Source organism: Ovis canadensis, chromosome 6, assembly GCF_042477335.2.
Source record: "Ovis canadensis isolate MfBH-ARS-UI-01 breed Bighorn chromosome 6, ARS-UI_OviCan_v2, whole genome shotgun sequence".
Classification (NCBI taxonomy): domain Eukaryota; kingdom Metazoa; phylum Chordata; class Mammalia; order Artiodactyla; family Bovidae; genus Ovis; species Ovis canadensis.
Window position 1 is genome coordinate 122,125,188 of NC_091250.1, and position 18,246 is coordinate 122,143,433.

The following is an 18,246-nucleotide window of genomic DNA, read 5'->3' on the forward strand; positions in this document are numbered from 1 at the left end:
CTGGCATTTCACATGATGTACTTGCAGTGTGACAATATAAAGCCTTGTCATACTCCTTTCCCAACTTTGAACCAGTCAGTTGTTTCATATCTGCTTCTAAGTGTTGCTTCTTGACCTTCATACAGATTTCTCAGGAGAGAGGTAAGGTGGTCTGGTATGCCCATGAATTTTCCTCAGTTCATTGTGATCCACACAGTCAAAACATTTCACGTAGTCAATGAAGCAGAAGTAGATGTTTTTCTGGAACTCCTTTGCTTTCTCCATGATCTATTGAATGTTGGCAATTTAACCTTTTGATCCCTTTCTTACTTGGCAATATTTGGAAGATTTATTTATGTATTAATTTATTTATTCACTCATGTTCTCCTTTATGCCGAAACTTTACCAGGCTGGAGCAGTCTGGTGAACTGACCCCATGGTGGCCTGGCCAGTGCTGACCACCCTCTCCAGCCACTTGTGATTCTTAGAAAAGGACTCTGGGTCAGGCCCTGGGTTTAAGCTGGGATGTCCACACTTGTGCCTTCCTGAAGCATTTTGGCAGCCGTGGCGACAGTCGTTCTGATACCTATTGGAGAACAATAGGTGTCTGTGTGACAGTTCTGGTTTCCTACTGTGGCAGTTTTCTTGGGCTTCCACGACAAAGTACCACCCACTAGGGTGGGAGGGAACTTAAATGATGGAAATTAATTTCCTCATAGACCTGGAGGTCAGAATTCCAAGATCAAGATGTTGGCAGGGCTGGTTCCTTCTAAGGCCTCTCTCCTTGGCTTGAAAGTGTCTCTTCTCTCTGTGACTGCATATCTGTGTGTGTCTATGTCCTAATCTCCTCTTCTCATAAGGACACCAGGCCTATGGGGTCAGAGGCCACTCTAGTGACCTCGCTTTATCTTAGTCACCTCTTTAAAGACCTCATCTCTAGGGGACTGCCTTGGTGGACCAGTGGTTAAGAAACCTTCTTGCAATGCAGGGGACATGGGTTTGATCCCTGGTCAGGATACTATGAAGTGACTTAGCACGCATGCATACAGGCTACTAAGATCCTACATGCCATGGGGCAACTAAGCCCGATGACCACAGCTACTGAGTCTGCATGCGCTGGAGCTCATGTGCCCCAGCTAGAGAGTCCATGAGCCACAACAAAAGATCCCACAGGCCTCAACTAAGACCTGATGCAGCCAAAATAAATAAAGAAAGCAAAAACAAACAAAAAGACCCTGTCTGCAAATTTGGTCACATTCTGAGGTGCTGGGGGCTAGAATTTTCACATAGGAATTTGGGAGGGGGCCACAATGTAGCCTATACCATACACTGACAGATAAACAGAGGGGGTACATGAGAATCACTGAATTACAGAAGTCCAGACTTGCAAAGAACATTTACATTTGAAGAACCTAAAGCCCAGAGGAACAGTGGAAACAGTGGCTGACTATTTTTGGGGGGCTCCAAAATCACTGCAGATGATGATTGCAGCCATTAAATTAAAAGATGCTTACTCCTTGGAAGGAAAGTTATGACCAACCTAGACAGCATTGGAGAAGGAAATGGCAACCCACTCCAGTGTTCTTGCCTGGAGAATCCCAGGAACAGGGGAGCCTTTTGGGCTGCTGACTATGGGGTTGCACAGAGTTGGACACAATTGAAGTTACTTAGCAGCAGCAGACAGCATATTAAAAAGCAGAGACATTACTTTGTCAACAAAGGTCTATCTAGTCAAAGCTATGGTTTTTCCAGTAGTCATGTATGGATGTAAGAGTTGGACTATAAAGAAAGCTGAGCACAGAAGAATTGATGCTTTTGAACTGTGATGTTGGAGAAGAGTCTCAAGAGTCCCTTGGACTGCAAGGAGATCCAACCAGTCCATCCTAAAGGAGATCAGTTCTGAGTGTTCATTGCAAGGACTAATGTTGAAGTTGAATTGAAGCTGATATTGAAGCTGGCCAATACTTTGGCCACCTTGATGCTAAGAGCTTACTCATTTGAAAAGACCCTGATGCTGGGAAAGATTGAGGGCAGGAGGAGAAGGGGATGCCAGAGGATGAGATGGTTGGATGGCATCACCGACTCGATGGACATGAGTGTGAGTGGACTCCAGGAGTTGGTGATGGGCAGAGAGGCCTGGTGTGCTGTGGTTCATGGGGTCACAAAGAGTCAGACACGACTGAGCAACTGAACTGAACTGAAAGCCTAGAGAAGTGAAGTGACTGGCCTGAGTTCACACACTTAGTAAATGGGGATAGAACTTGAACCCTATCTTGCCTTCTCTTTCCTCCCTCCCTCCTTCCTACCTTCCTTCTAGAAGAATTGAAAGAACAGCCTCTCTCTGCCCTCTCACCACCTGTGCGTCTCTAGCCCTCGACTTAATTTTCTAAGCTTCAGTTTCCCTACATCTAAGATAGGAACCACTGTTCTATCAAAGAGCTGCTGAGGGTTAAAATAAGATAATGCAGACAGACCAGGCCTAGCATAAACATAGCAGAAATCAATCTCCTCTCCCTTTTCTCTCTGCTCTATTTATTCAGTCATTAATGAATGCTTTAATTGAGTCATTCTTGCACCTTGCTGCCTCTCAGCAGATGGGCACCGAGGTTGGTCACACTCAGCGTAGCACTGGATACAGTGACTGAACCCACGGTCAATGTGGGGACACACACCTACTGATTCCTAATGCCAGTACTGCTGATGTCGCCAGAGATGGCTGCAGTGTGAGTTCAGCGCTGGGTGGGGAAGGAGTGTGGCATTAACATGGGTCTCAGGCAAGGCTTCCTGGCAGGCAGGATGGAGATGTGTGTTACAGAATGGGTTTTCTTTAATGGGCCAAGCAGGAGAGAGGGTGTATGGAAAGGTCAGGATTGGCTGTGGGTCCTGTGAGCTAAGACATGGGCGAGGATGGTTGTGGAAGGGGTTGGAAGGATTAGATTACATTCTGTACCTCCAGGGCGGCTCTTCTCTGATCTGCAGTCATGGGGATTTGGGAGTGACTCAGCCAGCATCTCCCAAAGTGAAGTTGCTCAGTTGTTTCCAAATCTTTGCGACCCTGTGGACTGCAGCTCACCAGGCTCCTCCATCCATGGGATTTTCCAGGCAAGAATACTGGAGGGGGTTGCCATTTCCTTCTCCAGGGATTGAACCTGGGTCTCCCACATTGCAGGCAGACTCTTTGTAGTCTGAGCCACTAGAGAATCCCTATGAACGCCTTCAAAGCTCCCCTTATTGCTGTCCTTTGCTTGCAAAAGGGAAGCCATTGGGTTATACTCACCTCATCTCCTCTGAGTCCTGTCCCCAGGGCAAACTGCTGATTCCTCTCCAAGAAGCGGATTTTCACATTGTAGACCTTGTTCCCATAAAACACTGCCAACACATAGGGCTCCGCCCTGGATTTTGCAGAGCAATCTCGGACCAAGAAGGTACCATTCTGAAGCAAAAGGAAGAACAATGATCCTTCCAGCCCCTTTCACAATGATCTTCATAACCAGAATCCACCCTCCCAACAGGCACAGCAGTGAAGCCTGTGTGCCTGAGATCCCCAAGAAGCCTTAGTTTCTGGCAACCCAGTTCTTTATTCAATTTAATTCAGTAGGTGTTTACTGAGGGATACAATCCTAAAGGAAATCAACCCTGGATATTCATTGGAAGGACTGATGCTGAAGCTGAAGCTGCAATATTTTGGCCACCTGGTGCAAACAGCTAACTCATTGGAAAAGACCCTGATGCTGGTAAAGATTGAGGGCAGGAGGAGAAGGGCACAACAGAGGATGAGAGGGTTGGATGGCATCATTGACTTGATGGACATGAGTCTGAGCAAACTCCAGGAAATAGTGAAGGACAGGAAAGCCTGGAGTGCTGCAGTCCGTGGTGTTGCAAAGAGACACGACTAAGTGACTGAACAACAACGTGTCTAGGGGTTGTTGTCATTTTGTGAGAAATGGACCATTCAGATCACAACACCCTCCTCTTCCAAATCTTCCAGTATCTCCCACTGTCCTCAGTGCCATGGCTACAACTATAACATGATCTTCATGGACCAAGGTACCAGACTCTCCTGCAGTTTTATCTCAGTCACTCCTGTAGCCTCCAGCCCTGGGATGATGGTGCTGGTCAAGCTACCATTTCCCAGGGGCACCATCTTGCTTTCAGGTTCTTAGCATTTGCACAAGCCACCCCCTCTGACTTCCCTTTCCTCCCCTCTCTAGGGGTGCTTTCCTCCATCTGCCAGGGTTCACGCATTTCCTGTTTTGTTAATGTTCCGGGTATTATTCTAGAGACAGTAGGAACCACCTCAGGCTTTGAGTAGGAGAGGATTTGAGCATTGACGCTGATCCTCTGCATGGGGAGATGGCTTCAGTCACTGATGTCAAAGTAAGTGGAAAGACTTTATGAAGGAGAAATAGAAAATAGAGCATGGGATGAGGTGACAGGAAGTGCAGGGCAAAGCAGAGGAGACAAAAAACGTTCCAAGTTGATGTCTCAGAGATGGACTGAAACTCAGAAGCTTCAGTGTCACAGAAGCCAAGGGGGGACAGCGGAGGTTTCCAAAAGAAAGCCCACAGAGTGAAATGGTCTGAAGGCTGTAACTAGACAAGCTATACATATAATATCAAATAATCAGGCACACCCTGGGGAGTAGCTCAGGATGAAGATCTGGTCATAAAAGGCTAAGAAATGGAGCAATCTTCCTGAACAGGTACACATAGAAGGCTTAGTTCTGTGGCTACATCATGTCAGTTATATGAGGAAAAATACTGAAAAATCTTTAACTGTAATTGCATTGATTGTTGGATATGTAGTTATAAATATATAGAGTAGATCTAGTTAATATGTACAGTACAATGTATTCTTTATGTGATAGGTGTTATATATGTAATTTATATTTGTAATTATCTCCTCTGTTGACTATATTTCATTTCTATATGTTTATAGATATTATATACATGCATATATAATAATGATTATAATACTCTATAATAGCACTATAAGTATATTAAATTTATAAATAATACTATAAAACTATAGTGATGTCATGATGATGCTGGCAGCTAAGGTTTACTGAAAACTGCTGTCAAGATGCCAAGCACTTTATACAGATTTTATTTGATCCTTATATAAGGTTTGAGGAGGTATTTTATCCCCATTCTACAGGTAAGGGAATTAGGTTCTAGTTGTCTAAGTGGATCCCCTGACACATTACAGCTAGTCAACGGAATACCAAAAAGCCAAGGCCATATTCTTGCTATAAATACACCAATCTCCAAGTGCATAATGTGAGTTTAAGGAATTTTCTGGAACCTGTTCTGCCAAAAACATTCAGCCATAATTAAAGCCTTAAGACTCAAGCATAGAACATTGCCAAAGATTAGAAAGTGAGAGGAGGCCAAGACATGTGGCTGGTTTAGGGGTTTATCATTTAACACTCTGCAATGAGTTTGTCACAGTGAATTTGGGCAACCCTGCAATTTGAATTAAATTATCTTACATAAATGGGAAACATGTTTTGACAAAACTGAGACAAACCAAATAGGAAAATATGAAGTCATTCAACTGAGATTCTGTTTTCTCAAAGCTTTTTGGGAAACAGGCACACAGAAGGGGAGGAAAGGGAGCCTTGAAAATGCCCAAATGTAGTGGGAAGGACATTATATGGCATGTACATTGCCTTTCTAGCACCATCCACACAAGGGGCTCCTAGAAGTAGGTCTTCTAAGAGCTATTTTTCCCTTGGGAAAGAGACTCAGGGAGTGTCATGGTTGATTAGCCAAGAAGAGACAGGGTTGGAGCGGGCACGACCACGCCACCATTAGATGCAGCAGAGGTCAGCCGTGTGTGGGATTCCTCGGGGAGAGGGAAGGAGAGTCCTCGAGGCAAGCGCCACCCAGCCACCTATGAGTCCTTTGTAGACCCTTCTAGAAAATAAAGAACTACTGTGGCTCCTAGAGGCTGCTGTGATCTTTTGAAAACAGCACTGATTTTTAGTATAGGTTCTGGCACTTTCTCCACCTTGTAATTGAAACCTTAGCCTTGGTTGCCTTATCTAGAGAATGAGATAGTTTTGCTAATTCCTAATACGTTCAAGAAACTTTGTTATCAGATGTATTAATTTCCTACTATTACTATAACAAATTTGAATGAGCTCAATGGACTAACACACACATATGTTCTCTTACAGTTCTGGGGATTGAAGTCTGGTATGGTACTCACTGGATTTAAATCAAGGTGCCAGCAGGGCTGTGTTCCTTCTAGAGATTCTAGGGGAGAATGTATTTTCTTGCCTTTGCCAGCTTCTAGAAGCTGCCACCAGTGCTTGCCTTATGGCTCTGTAAGGCTGACTCTGAGCCTCCTGTCTCCCTCTTATGAGGACCCTTGTGACTATAGTCAACCTTCCCTGATAATCCAGAATAATTTCCCTATCTCAAGATTCCAAACTTAATCCCATCTGCAATTTTTTTTCCACATAAAGTGACAGAGACACAGATATTGGGGATTAGAAAGTGGCTATATTGCGGTGGAAGGAGCATTATTCTGTTTACCCTAGCAACTTACATATAATTAACTTAGTAATTTGATAGCAACATATTATAATATATATAATGTGTATTAATAATTTAATGATATCAATTTTGAGAGCTAAGTTTTATTAAAATTTATTGGGGACCTGTCATTTATTCACCCATCCCCTAATTAAATAACTCATCCATTTTTGTATTTCCTCACTCAACAATGATTAGCTGAGGATAAGTTTTGATATTCCATTGGTCCTGAGAGCCTTCCTGTCACTTCTAAACAATCTATTCTAGTTCTTGGCACATAGTAGAGTTAGTTGCTTAACAACTATTTTCTATTTGTGATGATTGTTATAGTAGTGATTTGATCTGATCACAGTTATCCCAGGTCCTCTCTTGTTTTGATCCCATGTAGCTTTGGAACTTTTTTTTTTTCACACATTTCCACTTCTTTTGAAGTTGAGTCTGGTCATGTGGTTCAGTCTGGCCAATGAAATGTGAGCAGAGATGCAGCATACTATATTTGAGAGAATGTGTTGAAAGCCAGTGTGTGATTGGTGTGAGCATACACTCAGATGGAGCCTCTAGCAGTCTGGGTCTACCCACCCAAACCTGTCTTGAACATGAAGCTCAAGAAACAGATACAGTTCTGTTATGCTAAGCAACTGAAATCTTGGGGCTGTTTGTTACTACAGCATGATCTATCACATCCTGACTATTTCAGCATTTATCATCCCTGTTATTTCTTAAAGCAGTGAGATGTAAAAAGCCAACCATACCTTGGGCAGACCTATAGAAAGGACGTGAATCTTGAACAAAGCAGAAGGAAAGCACCTTCCATTGCAGCCTCCGTTCCTACCCTAGCCTCCACATTTGGTCTCCAAAATAGATCCTTAGGGTTGATTTTACTGTTTTCATTTAACAAATAAAGAAACCTGCATTTACAGATGTTAAGGCAATGGCAACCCACTCCAGTACTCTTGCCTGGAAAATCCCATGGACAGAGGAGCCTGGTAGGCTGCAGTCCATGGGGTTGCTAGGAGTCGGACACGACTGAGCGACTTCACTTTCACTTTTCACTTTCATGCACTGGAGAAGGAAATGGCAACCCACTCCAGTGTTCTTGCCTGGAGAATCCCAGGGACAGCGGAGCCTGTTGGGCTGCCGTCTATGGGGTCGCACAGAGTCGGACACGACTGAAGCGACTCAGCAGCAGCAGAGCAGCAGCAGGAACTTGAGAAAGTCACACGGCTGATAAGTGGCACAACCAAGTCTCAAATCTAAAACTATTTGAAAACCCGTTTTCAGTGACAACCTCCCCAGCAGCGAGAAATTACAGCCTGTGACCTATGGGCAGAAAACTCTAAGATGACTACAGAAACAATGCCAACATGCCCTGGAGAAGCCATTACCTTGTGCTCCTTCAGTAACGCCTCTTCCACTGCCTGGCGACTGTATTCTCCGATGTACCATTCATTGTGCTGGACATCCTGCAGTACACGTGAAATGGTGAGTGTTTTAGGGTCAAAGGGAAGGATTGTTAATTAAAGCTTGCTTTTGTTCCACTAGTGCCAAATCATGGGGCTTCCCAGGTGGCACAGTGGTAAAGAACCTGCCTGCCAATGCAGGAGATGTAAGCGATGTGGTTTCTATCCCTGGGTTGGGAAGAGCCCCTAGAGTAGGAAATGGTAACCCACTTCAGTTTTGTCTGGAAAATCCCACGGACAGAGGAGCTTGGTGAGTTACAGTCTACACAGCTGCAAAGAGTCGGATATGACTGAGTGACTGAACACACACTCAGTGACTGATCACAGTTGAATTTATAGCAAATATGCAGTAAAAACTGCCTATCCTTGATCTTGAGATGGACACAGACAAAGTAACAGCAGTTTAGGAATTGTAAAATTGACATGACAGATCTTTCATTGAAAGTAACCAGAAACGTTACTCCATCTACTGAGAAAGGTGTTTTGGCACCAAATTCAAAATGGATAACGAACCCGTTATCATCAATGCTTTCTGAACCTGTACTTGAGGTGGGATGTATGTTATTTTTGATGCCTACGAGGCCCTAGTCACCATAAAAACAGGAGGGGAGTGAAAGATAATTAAATAAAAGGGAAAGGGAAAGATAATTAACAATTTTTAAAAAATTAATTTAAAAATTTTTATTTAAAATTGTTTATTCATTTATTTATTTATTTTTGGCTGCACTGGGTCTTTGTTGCTGCGTGGACTTCCTCTAGTTACAGCGTGCAGAGGCTACTCTCTAGTTGCAGTTTGAAAGCTTCTCATTGCAGTGGCTTCTCTTGTTGCAGAGCGTAGGCTCCAGGGCATGCTGGCTTCCGTAGCTGTGGCACATGGACTTACTGCCCTGTGGCATGTGGAATCCTCCCGGACCAGGGATCAAACCCACGTCTCCTGCGTCGGCAGGTGGACTCTCAACCCCTCGACTTCCAGGGACGTCCTGAGAACATCTTTATGTCAGTTGCCTAAACTCACCTGTGGTAGGACTGGGATTTGAACCCTAAGTCTGTCTGGCTTTCTCTCTGTGCCATGGTATCATATTTATACACATTTATTTCTTTTGATTATAAAATCCACCACATCAGAGAGGAGGTAGGGCAGTCAGGGAGATGCGCCATGGATCTGTAATTCCTTTACTGAGTTCCAAGGATAATACTACTAAATAACTCTTCCCATGAGTCCAGCATCTCCAAGGCCCTCCCTCGTTCTTATCCCAGTCCATGGCCACAAGAATCCTGCAGGGCAGATGCTGTTAGGACAGTGGAGGCTCAGGAAGTCAACTTCTGTTCCATGTGGCAAGAACTAGGGATGTGCCATCAAATCTTTGGTCTTCAAAATCCCTGGTCCTCCCAGCACAAGCCTGATCTTGCAAGGATGGGTTCACCAAGCACATGTGAGCACCACTGGGAAAGGCATGGGCCAGCTTCCCCTCAACTCTCCCCCCTCACTTCTTGCCCCCAACAGATCTGAGGACGAGGGCCTGGCCAGCCAGCTGTGCTTGCTCTTGTCTGGACACACATGGTTTCAGAGCTTGACATGAGTAGCCCCGCTGCCTGGAATCTGTTTAGGCTCCTCACTCCCCCTCCTCTCTGGGTCTGCCATTGTCTTCCATCAAGCTTGGGGGCAGAGTCACCTCTTACTTGAGGCATCTGTTGGAATGAATCCCTTTACCTAGTCCCTACTGCCAGGGGCAGGTGTGTGCTGGAAGGTCCAGAGGTAGGACCTGCTCCCCTCCAGCAAAGTCAGGTACCAGGTTCCAGAACAAAGGGCAGCCCAGAACCCCACTTCCCTGTGGAAGAGGGAGCTCTCTGTGCTGAGACATGTCTGTTGCTTCTGGGGAGCTTCTCTGCCAGTCTGGGAGCCTGGCAAGGCTCAGTCATGCTGTGCTGCTTCTACTCTGATTTTATTTGTTAGTTGAGGCTGGAGCTACTTCTTCCCTGGTGGCTCAGTTGGTAAAGAGTCTACCTGCAATGCAGGAAAGCCCAGTTCAGTCCCTGGGTTGGGAAGATCCCCAGAGAAGGATAGGCTAACCCACTCCAGTGTTCTTGGGGTTCCCTGGTGGCCCAGTTGGTAAAGAATCCTCCTGCAATGTGGGAGACCTGGGTTTGAGGAGACTCCTGGGTTGGGAAGATCCCCTGGAGAAAGGAATGGCTATTAGAGATTTCATAACTCTGTAGTTCTCCAGGTGTGATCATGAGTGTGAGCTGGTGTGTTTAGGTGCTGTTCGAACAGTGTGAGGCAATTCTGAATGACCTGGAGGGAGAGATGGGCCCCTTTCACTTTTCTTTTCAGCCCTCTGAATAATTCAACAGGGATGCTTCATTTTGGTGCTTAATATCACTATGACATTTCTTTTATTTTTTTTTAAATATCTAGACTTTTTAAATGGATGGATTGTATTTATTTATTTTTCATGTATCTATTTATTTATTTTTTGGCCATGCTGCACAGCATGTGGGACCCTAGTTCACTGACCAGAGATCAAACCTGTGCCCTAGTTCACCGACCAGAGATCAAACTGGAAGTGCAGTCTTAAACCCTGGACCACCAGGGAAGTCTCTTGTTTTGGCATCCCTAATCTCTCCTTATGCTGAGGTCCATTAGTGAGTGTTGGCATCCGACTACAATGTAATAGCCTTGTTTTGTTTGAGCTAAAATGAATTTTTTTAAAGGATGTGATAAAATATACACACCATATGTATGTGCTCAGTTGTTTCTGACTCTTTGTGACCCCATGGACAGAGGAGCCTGGTGGGCTACAGTCCGTGGGATCTCATGGGCAAGAATACTGGAGTGAGTTGTCGCTTCCTACTTCAGGGGATCTTCCCGATGCAGGGATGGAATCCAAGTCTCCTGCATCTCCTGAACTGGGAGGTAGATTCTTTACCACTGTGCCACCTGGAAAGCCCCTATACACAACATATGATTTGCTGTGTAGCCACTTTCAAGTGTACAATGCAATAACATTGGGCACATTCACATGGCTTGGCAGCCATCACACTATCCCGCTCCAAAACGTTTCCATCATACAGAACTGAAGCACTCCACACATTCAACAATAACTCCGCTGGCAACCACCATGCTGCTTTCTGGCTCTATGAACTTACTTATTCTATAAGTAGACTCTATACTGGTCTTTTTGTGTCTGGCTTATTTCACTTAGTGTTATGTTTTTAAGGTTCATCTATTTTGTAACGCGTCAGGATTTCATTCTGTTTTACAACTGAATAATGTTACTTTATTTCATTTATCCATGTATTTGTTAGTAAATATTTGGGCTGTTTATGCTTCACAGCTATTGTAAATAATGCTGCTGTCAACATGAGTGTACAAAAATTTGTTCGAGTCCCTGCTTTCATTTCTTTGGGTGTATACCTAGAAGTAGAAAGCCATGGTTAGTTTTACGATTACTTTCTGTGTATGTATGTAATACTGGTTTAATAGAGCAATGATGTAAAATGAAAAGAAAAGTTAAAAGATATTACTAAGTATAACATTATTATAGATAATATACGGATAGGCCACAGATCATAAACATGCATTCAAATAGTTGAAATCAGGGAAATCCTGGTTTAGTGCAAACCTCTCCCATGCCTGAAGAATCCAGGTTCTGGGGGGGTGTAGTTTTTGGATGGATACCTAGGTAGGACTCTGGGATTCCAGTGCTTATGAAGGAGATGATGAAAAGGAAGCCAGGTATGTAAGATGGGGCAATAGAAGAGCCATGCGCAAACATTTCTATGTGCATACCACGTGCAAACTATGTGCAAAGTCAAACTTAAGAATATGAGACTTCTTTTAGAATTAAGGTCAAAATTAACACTAAGTATAAGGACAACCAATGGCACTTGGAACATTGCAGGAATATGAGCAATTGTTCCAGTAGTCATGTGTGGATGTGAGAGTTGGACTGTGAAGAAGGCTGAGCACCGAAGAACTGATGTTTTTCAACTGTGGTGTTGGAGAAGACTCTTGAGAGTCCCTTGGACAGCAAGCAGATCAAACCAGTCCATCCGAAAGGAAATCAGTCCTGAATATTCATTGGAAGGACAGATGTGGAAGCTGAAACTCCAATACTTTGGCCATCTGATGCAAAGAACTGACTCTTTAGAAAAGACTCTGATGCTGGGAAAGATCTTCAATCTTCCTCAGGAAGATTGGTCCCCAGGAGAAGAGAATGACAGGAGATGAGATGAGTGGATGGCATCACCAATTCAATGGACATGAGTCTGAGGGATCTCCAAGAGCTGGTGATGGACAGGGAAGCCTGCTGCAGTCCATGAGGTCACAAAGAGTAGGACATGACTGAGCGACTGAACTGAAGTGAACTGACTAGAGATATTCTATTTGCTCTGCTCCTGTTTAAAATCTTTTGCAAGCTCTGTAGCAGAACTCTTAGCCTATGAAGCTCTGGAATGGAGACCCAGAAGGAACATGTCCTTCTGTGCCTTATCATGAAAGAAACTTTAATTTAATGTTGCAACGTGATGGAGGGAAGAGGGTAGAAACTAAAAGAAAGTTTTATCCCCCCATATAGGTGAGTATAAGTGTAGCATGGCTTGAGAAGAACTGGTTGTGGGAATGGAGAATATTTTAGAAATAAAGCAGGAAAGAGATGAAGGACAAGCAAGAATCCATCTACTATTAACATCTGTTTGCATCTCTGCCCCTTTTTACATCTCTCCTGGGGCAGAGACCATAACTTCTAGCACGTTGTCTGGTATAGAATAAGTGTTCAGTAAATGCTTGCTGAACTGTTCAAGTGAAATGAGCATACAACTTGTGAATCTTTTGTTGAAAAAACAGTTGCAATATGTAAATCTTCATCAATTGTAAAACACTACTGAACAACCGATACACATACAACACAGTTCTAAATATCTCTCCTTTTTGGATTAAATTTTTAAAAAGCACTTTTAGAATATGGAAATAGGCAAGTTGAAAATTTTAGTGAAATGGCAAGATGCAGTGTTATACAGCAAAATATTTTTTAAAATATTAACCCCCAATAATATATAGCCAGAAGAGGGAAATCTCAGAGTCAATCGTAATGATCTCCTTTTTAGGCATTGTTCAAGAAAGCTCTCTTTAGGTGCTGTGTGCATGCTCAGTTAGTTCAGTCATGTCCAACTCTTTGTGATCCCATGGACTGTAGCCCACCAGGCTCCTCTGTCCTTGGGATTCTCCAGACAAGAGTACTGGAGAGGGTTGCCATTCCATTCTCCAGGGGATCTTCCCCTCTTTAGGTGCTAAGGTCATCTAGAAAAGTGCCATAGGAAGTGTCTGTTTTACCTTGCCATCAGACCTTGCAGGGAAAGGTTTCTTCCTGCTCGTGATTTTATGAAGTAGTGGATTTTCCTGAGGGCCAGAGCCGGCTGGAGACTGACATCTCTGAGGAGCATAGGATGGCATGCTTTCTTTATGATCTGGGAAAAGCAAATTCACATTTAAATATGACTATGCTGGAACCCATCACTCCCTCCGGTGTCTATGGCAACTTAGCCTCTACCACCATCATCTCACTCTTGAGAGCAATCTCCTCTGGACTGTTCTCTTGCTTCAGATTTTGTCCCTGTTTCCCTAGGGCATCTGGAGTCACCTTCAAAAAATGTAATTCTGACTTTACTACACCCGTGGTACACATCCTTCCATGATGACCTGGAAGAAAACCCAAATATTTAAACTTCTGTCAATAAGATCCTATATAATCTTCCTCTTCTTATTTCTTCATCCAGCCTCTACTGTCCATGCTGTCCTGGGTGTAATGAACTTTGCTTAGTTTCTTAAACAAGCCAAGCTTGTTTCCAACTCAGAAAACACCATTTGTTTTAAAATGCAAAAGAATAACTTTTTGTTTTAATGGATCATCTTTTATAACCTGAAAGAATGACTAATAGACAAATTACAGTTATTCAGATTGAGCACTTGGCAGATGCTTTACTAAAAATGAACAAAGTGAGCCTGTCACTTCATGGAAAACAACTGGCAGTATTTGTGGCCAAGTTTAAAATTAGACTTTTCAAGCGCAAACTGGAGTTTGGAAAAACTTGTATCTGCCACAGTGACTTAATAGCATAGCCACAGTTGGACTTTTCTCATGAGATTGGAGGTATTACTTACAAATGTGATTTTAAAAAATATTATGTAATAAAATATGTTAATGTGGGAAAGATCTGCTCAGGTCTGTGAATCACTGTTTTCCAAGTGACTAATATATGATGCTACAAAATCATGTCTGGGTAAGAGTTTTTAAAAGGGAAGATAGACCAATGGATTTCATAGTAACAGAATACAAAAGATTCACGGAAAGGGCTTTGATTTCACATGGCACCTAAGCTTTAAGATATTACCACTTTGTCAAGTGTTGATGTGGTGCATTCTCTACTGCAATAAAAATAACATATTTTCACTGTGTCATTCCAGTAAACCTAATAGAAACGAATTTCAAGAAATTAAGGTCACAAGGCAATATCAATAACCTCAGATATGCAGATGACACCACACTTAAAGCAGAAAGCGAAGAAGAACTAAAGAGCCTCTTGATGAAAGTGAAAGAGGAAGTGAAAAAGTTGGCTTAAAACTCAGCATTCAGAAAACGAAGATCATGGCATCTGGTTCCATCACTTCATGGAATATAGATGGGGAAACAGTGGAAACAGTGACAGACTTTATTTTGGGAGGCTCCAAAATCATTGCAAATTGTGACTGCAGCCATGAAATTAAAAGATGCTTGCTCCTTGGAAGAAAAGTTATGACCAACCTAGACTGCATATTAAAAAGCAGAGACATTACTTTGCCAACAAAGGACCGTCTAGTCAAAGCTATGGATTTTCCAGTAGTCATGTATGGATGTGAGAGTTGGACTATAAAGAAAGCTGAGCGCAGAAGAATTGATGCTTTTGAAGTGTGGTGTCGGAGAAGAGTCTTGAGAGTCCCTTGGACTGCAAGGAGATCCAACCAGTCCATCCTAAAGGAGATCAGTCCTGAGCGTTCATTGGAAGGACTGGTGTTGAAGCAGAAACTTCAGTACTTTGGCCAGTTGATGCAAAGAGCTGATTCACTGGAAAAGACCCTGATGCTGGGAAAGATTGAAGGCAGGAGTGGGGGATGACAGAGGATGAGATGGTTGGATGGCATCACTGACTCAATGGACATGAGTTTGAGTAAGCCCCAGGAGTTGGTGATGGACAGGGAGGCCTGGCGTGCTGCAGTCCATATGGTCGTAAAGAGTCAGACATGACTGAGTGACTGAACTGAATTGGCTGAAGGTCACAAGGAAGAAGTCAGTTGTTAGAAAGAATGCTTAACAAAGATATTTATAAATATGTTAGTAATTTTAAGCAAGAATTAACTGTATAAAAATGACAAATCATTGAGAGCATGAAAACAGCCTCATAATAAAATAAAATTCTGGACAATGATAACATATAAAATGGAAACGGAGTTATTAATGTGAAGGCAGAATTATAAGTTATTGAGTCTTAATTCAGTCTAGAGAACAAAGAAGTTATAATTCTGGTCAGTAGCTTAATAAGAACTTTGAAAGAATGGAATACTTTTCACACTATGTTTTTTAAGGCAAGGTGCTAAATAAAACATTAGCAAACATTTATATGCCAGTTACCATAACATTTAAGTTATATGTGTATTTATTCTGTTTCTTTTTTGTCATCAAAATGCCGGATTTCTCTGTAAGTTTACTAAGAAGAGCAGAGTACTCCTGAAACATTGAAAGTTCTATTTTGAGGATTCCAAGGATTGTGACTTTTAATGTGGAGTCTGAGAATACAGGGAATGCATGTGTCAAATGTTTGTTGTGGAAAAGTGTTTGGTCACTTAAATTTTAATGAAGCAGTACAAGAAGACTTATTATTTAAATAGCCATAACTATCTTTTCAACATTGATCGAAACAGTGAGAACATTCTTAAGAGAAGAAAATAACTGTTATCAGCATTTCCTATCAGTTTGCGTAGCATACATGTGTTCAGTGATTATGAATTTTTCATGATATTGTGGCAACTGATTTATTGTATTTCAACTCTGAGTGCCTTGCTTGAATGTTTAAGAATCCTACTTGAAAAAGAGCGTTTGGAAACAGCTCTGTGCACCTGTCGTCTATTCAGAGAATGAGTTAAACAAAACAAACAAAAAAACAACTTTGCCATGTAATTTCACCAGAAGTCCTGGATGGATCTTTGCTTAATAAACGAGTGAAATTCCCAGTATGTAGTTCCGCTACAAGAATTTAGCCGACTTTGTTCTAAAGTAATGGTGGTAATCTTTGGAAAATTTTACATAAAGCACTGCATTTGAGTTTTATAATCCCAGGAAATAGGACTCTCCTACCTGGAGAATGGAGAGTCGCATTAATAAAGAGATTGAGGACTTCTCTGATGGTCCAATGGCTAAGAGTCTGCTCCCAATACACGAGACCAGGGTTTGATCCCTGGTCAGGAAACTATGTGCTGCAACTAAGAGTTCAGTGTGTGTGTGCGTGTGCGTGTGCGCGTGCGTGCTCAGTCATGTCCAACTCTCCTCTCTACAACCCATGGACTGTAGCCTGCCAGGCTCCTCTGTTTACGAGATTTCCCAGGCAAGAATACTGGAGTGGGTTGCCATTCCCTTCTCTAGGGGATCTTCCTGACCCAGGGATCAAACCCAAGTCCCCTGTGTCCCCTGCAAGAGTTGACATGCCCCTACTAAAGATCCTGCCTGCCACAAGAAGACTGAAGATTCTGTGTGCCACAGCTAAGACCGCAACAATTTGTGCAACCAAATAAATAAGTAAATATATATATATATTTAATAAATAGGTTGACACCGAGTAAATGGAAGAACTTTGGGGATAATATGTATAAGTGGTCAAGAAAATTAGGATAGTCTAATGAAAATAGTATGGATAAAACATACTGTTATCATACTGATATCAATAATTACTAATATTTAAAAGCTGATATCAATAGAACCATACTGATATCAACACTTACTGATGGAACCATATTGATATGAATAATTACTAATATTTAAAAATGCTTATGTATGTAAATCTCTTATATAGCACAGAGCCTGACCCATCCTAGTCACTCAATGAATGCTACTACTAATGTTACAGTGTTAATAAAGAAACAGCTCTAAAGCTTTTCTTGAAACTTAAAACCATTTTATTTTAAGCAGCTCTTCACACCTGTTTATTAGCAAATTTTAACTTTCAGTTCAGTTCAGTCACTCAGTCCTATCAGACTCTTTGCAACGCCATGAACTGCAGCACGCCAGGCCTCCCTGTCCATAACCAACTCGTGGAGATCACCCAAACTCATGTCCATCGAGTCAGTGATGCCATCCACCATCTCATCCTCTGTCGTCCCCTTCTCCTGCCTTCAATCTTTCCCAACATCAGGGTCTTTTCAAATGAGTCAGCTCTTTGCATCAGGTGGCCAAAGTATTGGAATTTCAGCTTCAACATCAGTCCTTCCAATGAACACCCAGGACTGATCTCCTTCAGAATGGACTGGTTGGATGTCCTTGCAGTCCAAGGGACTCTCAAGAGTCTACTCCAACACCACAGTTCAAAAGCATCAATTCTTCTGCACTCAGCTTTTTTTTATATTCCAACACTCACATCCATACATGACTACTGGAAAAACCATAGTCTTGACTAGACAGACCTTTGTTGACAAAGTAATATCTCTATTTTAACTTTACCCCATATAAAATTCAACAAATTTTCTAAGAAAAGAGTCATGTATGACAAAAAATTTATAAAATGCAAACAGCAAAAGAAAACTTTAGTGGACAAAAACTGAAATAAAGAAAAGAAATCATCCAACATCTCAAAAGTTAATATTTTTAATTATAACCCAAACTTTCTGGTTTTTCTTCCAATATATCAAGATAATTTTCTTTTTTGTCCAGAGATCCATCTACTTAGGCTCCCAGTAGTTTAGCTTGAATTTATTTATCAGAAAATTGAGAAAAACCTATTTATTAACTAGTTAACTGAACAGTCAAGAATAACTGTAATTGGGCATATGGTAGAATTGATATATATACGCTACCATGGATAAAATAGACAGCTAATGGGAAGCTGCTGTATAGCACAGGGAGCTCAGCTCAGTGCTCTGTGGTGGTATAGAGGAGTGGGACAGGGGGGTGGAGGGAAGCCCAGGAGGGAGGGGATGTATGTATACATATAGCTGATCCACATTGTTGTATAGCAGAAAGTAA

At 42.3% G+C, this 18,246-nt stretch overlaps 1 protein-coding gene across 7 annotated transcripts in view; it reads right to left on the reverse strand.

Moving 5' to 3' along the window:
• Positions 1 to 18,246, reverse strand: part of CLNK (cytokine dependent hematopoietic cell linker) — a 223,646-nt gene that overhangs the window by 22,133 nt on the left and 183,267 nt on the right. For all 7 annotated transcript variants that reach the window (XM_069593264.1, XM_069593260.1, XM_069593262.1 and 4 more), the window contains 3 exons: positions 13,314 to 13,447; positions 7,907 to 7,984; positions 3,257 to 3,412 (listed from right to left, as the gene is read on the reverse strand). In XM_069593264.1, the coding sequence (XP_069449365.1) occupies positions 3,257 to 3,412; positions 7,907 to 7,984; positions 13,314 to 13,447 (368 nt within the window). The remainder of the gene's footprint in view (positions 1 to 3,256; positions 3,413 to 7,906; positions 7,985 to 13,313; positions 13,448 to 18,246) is intronic.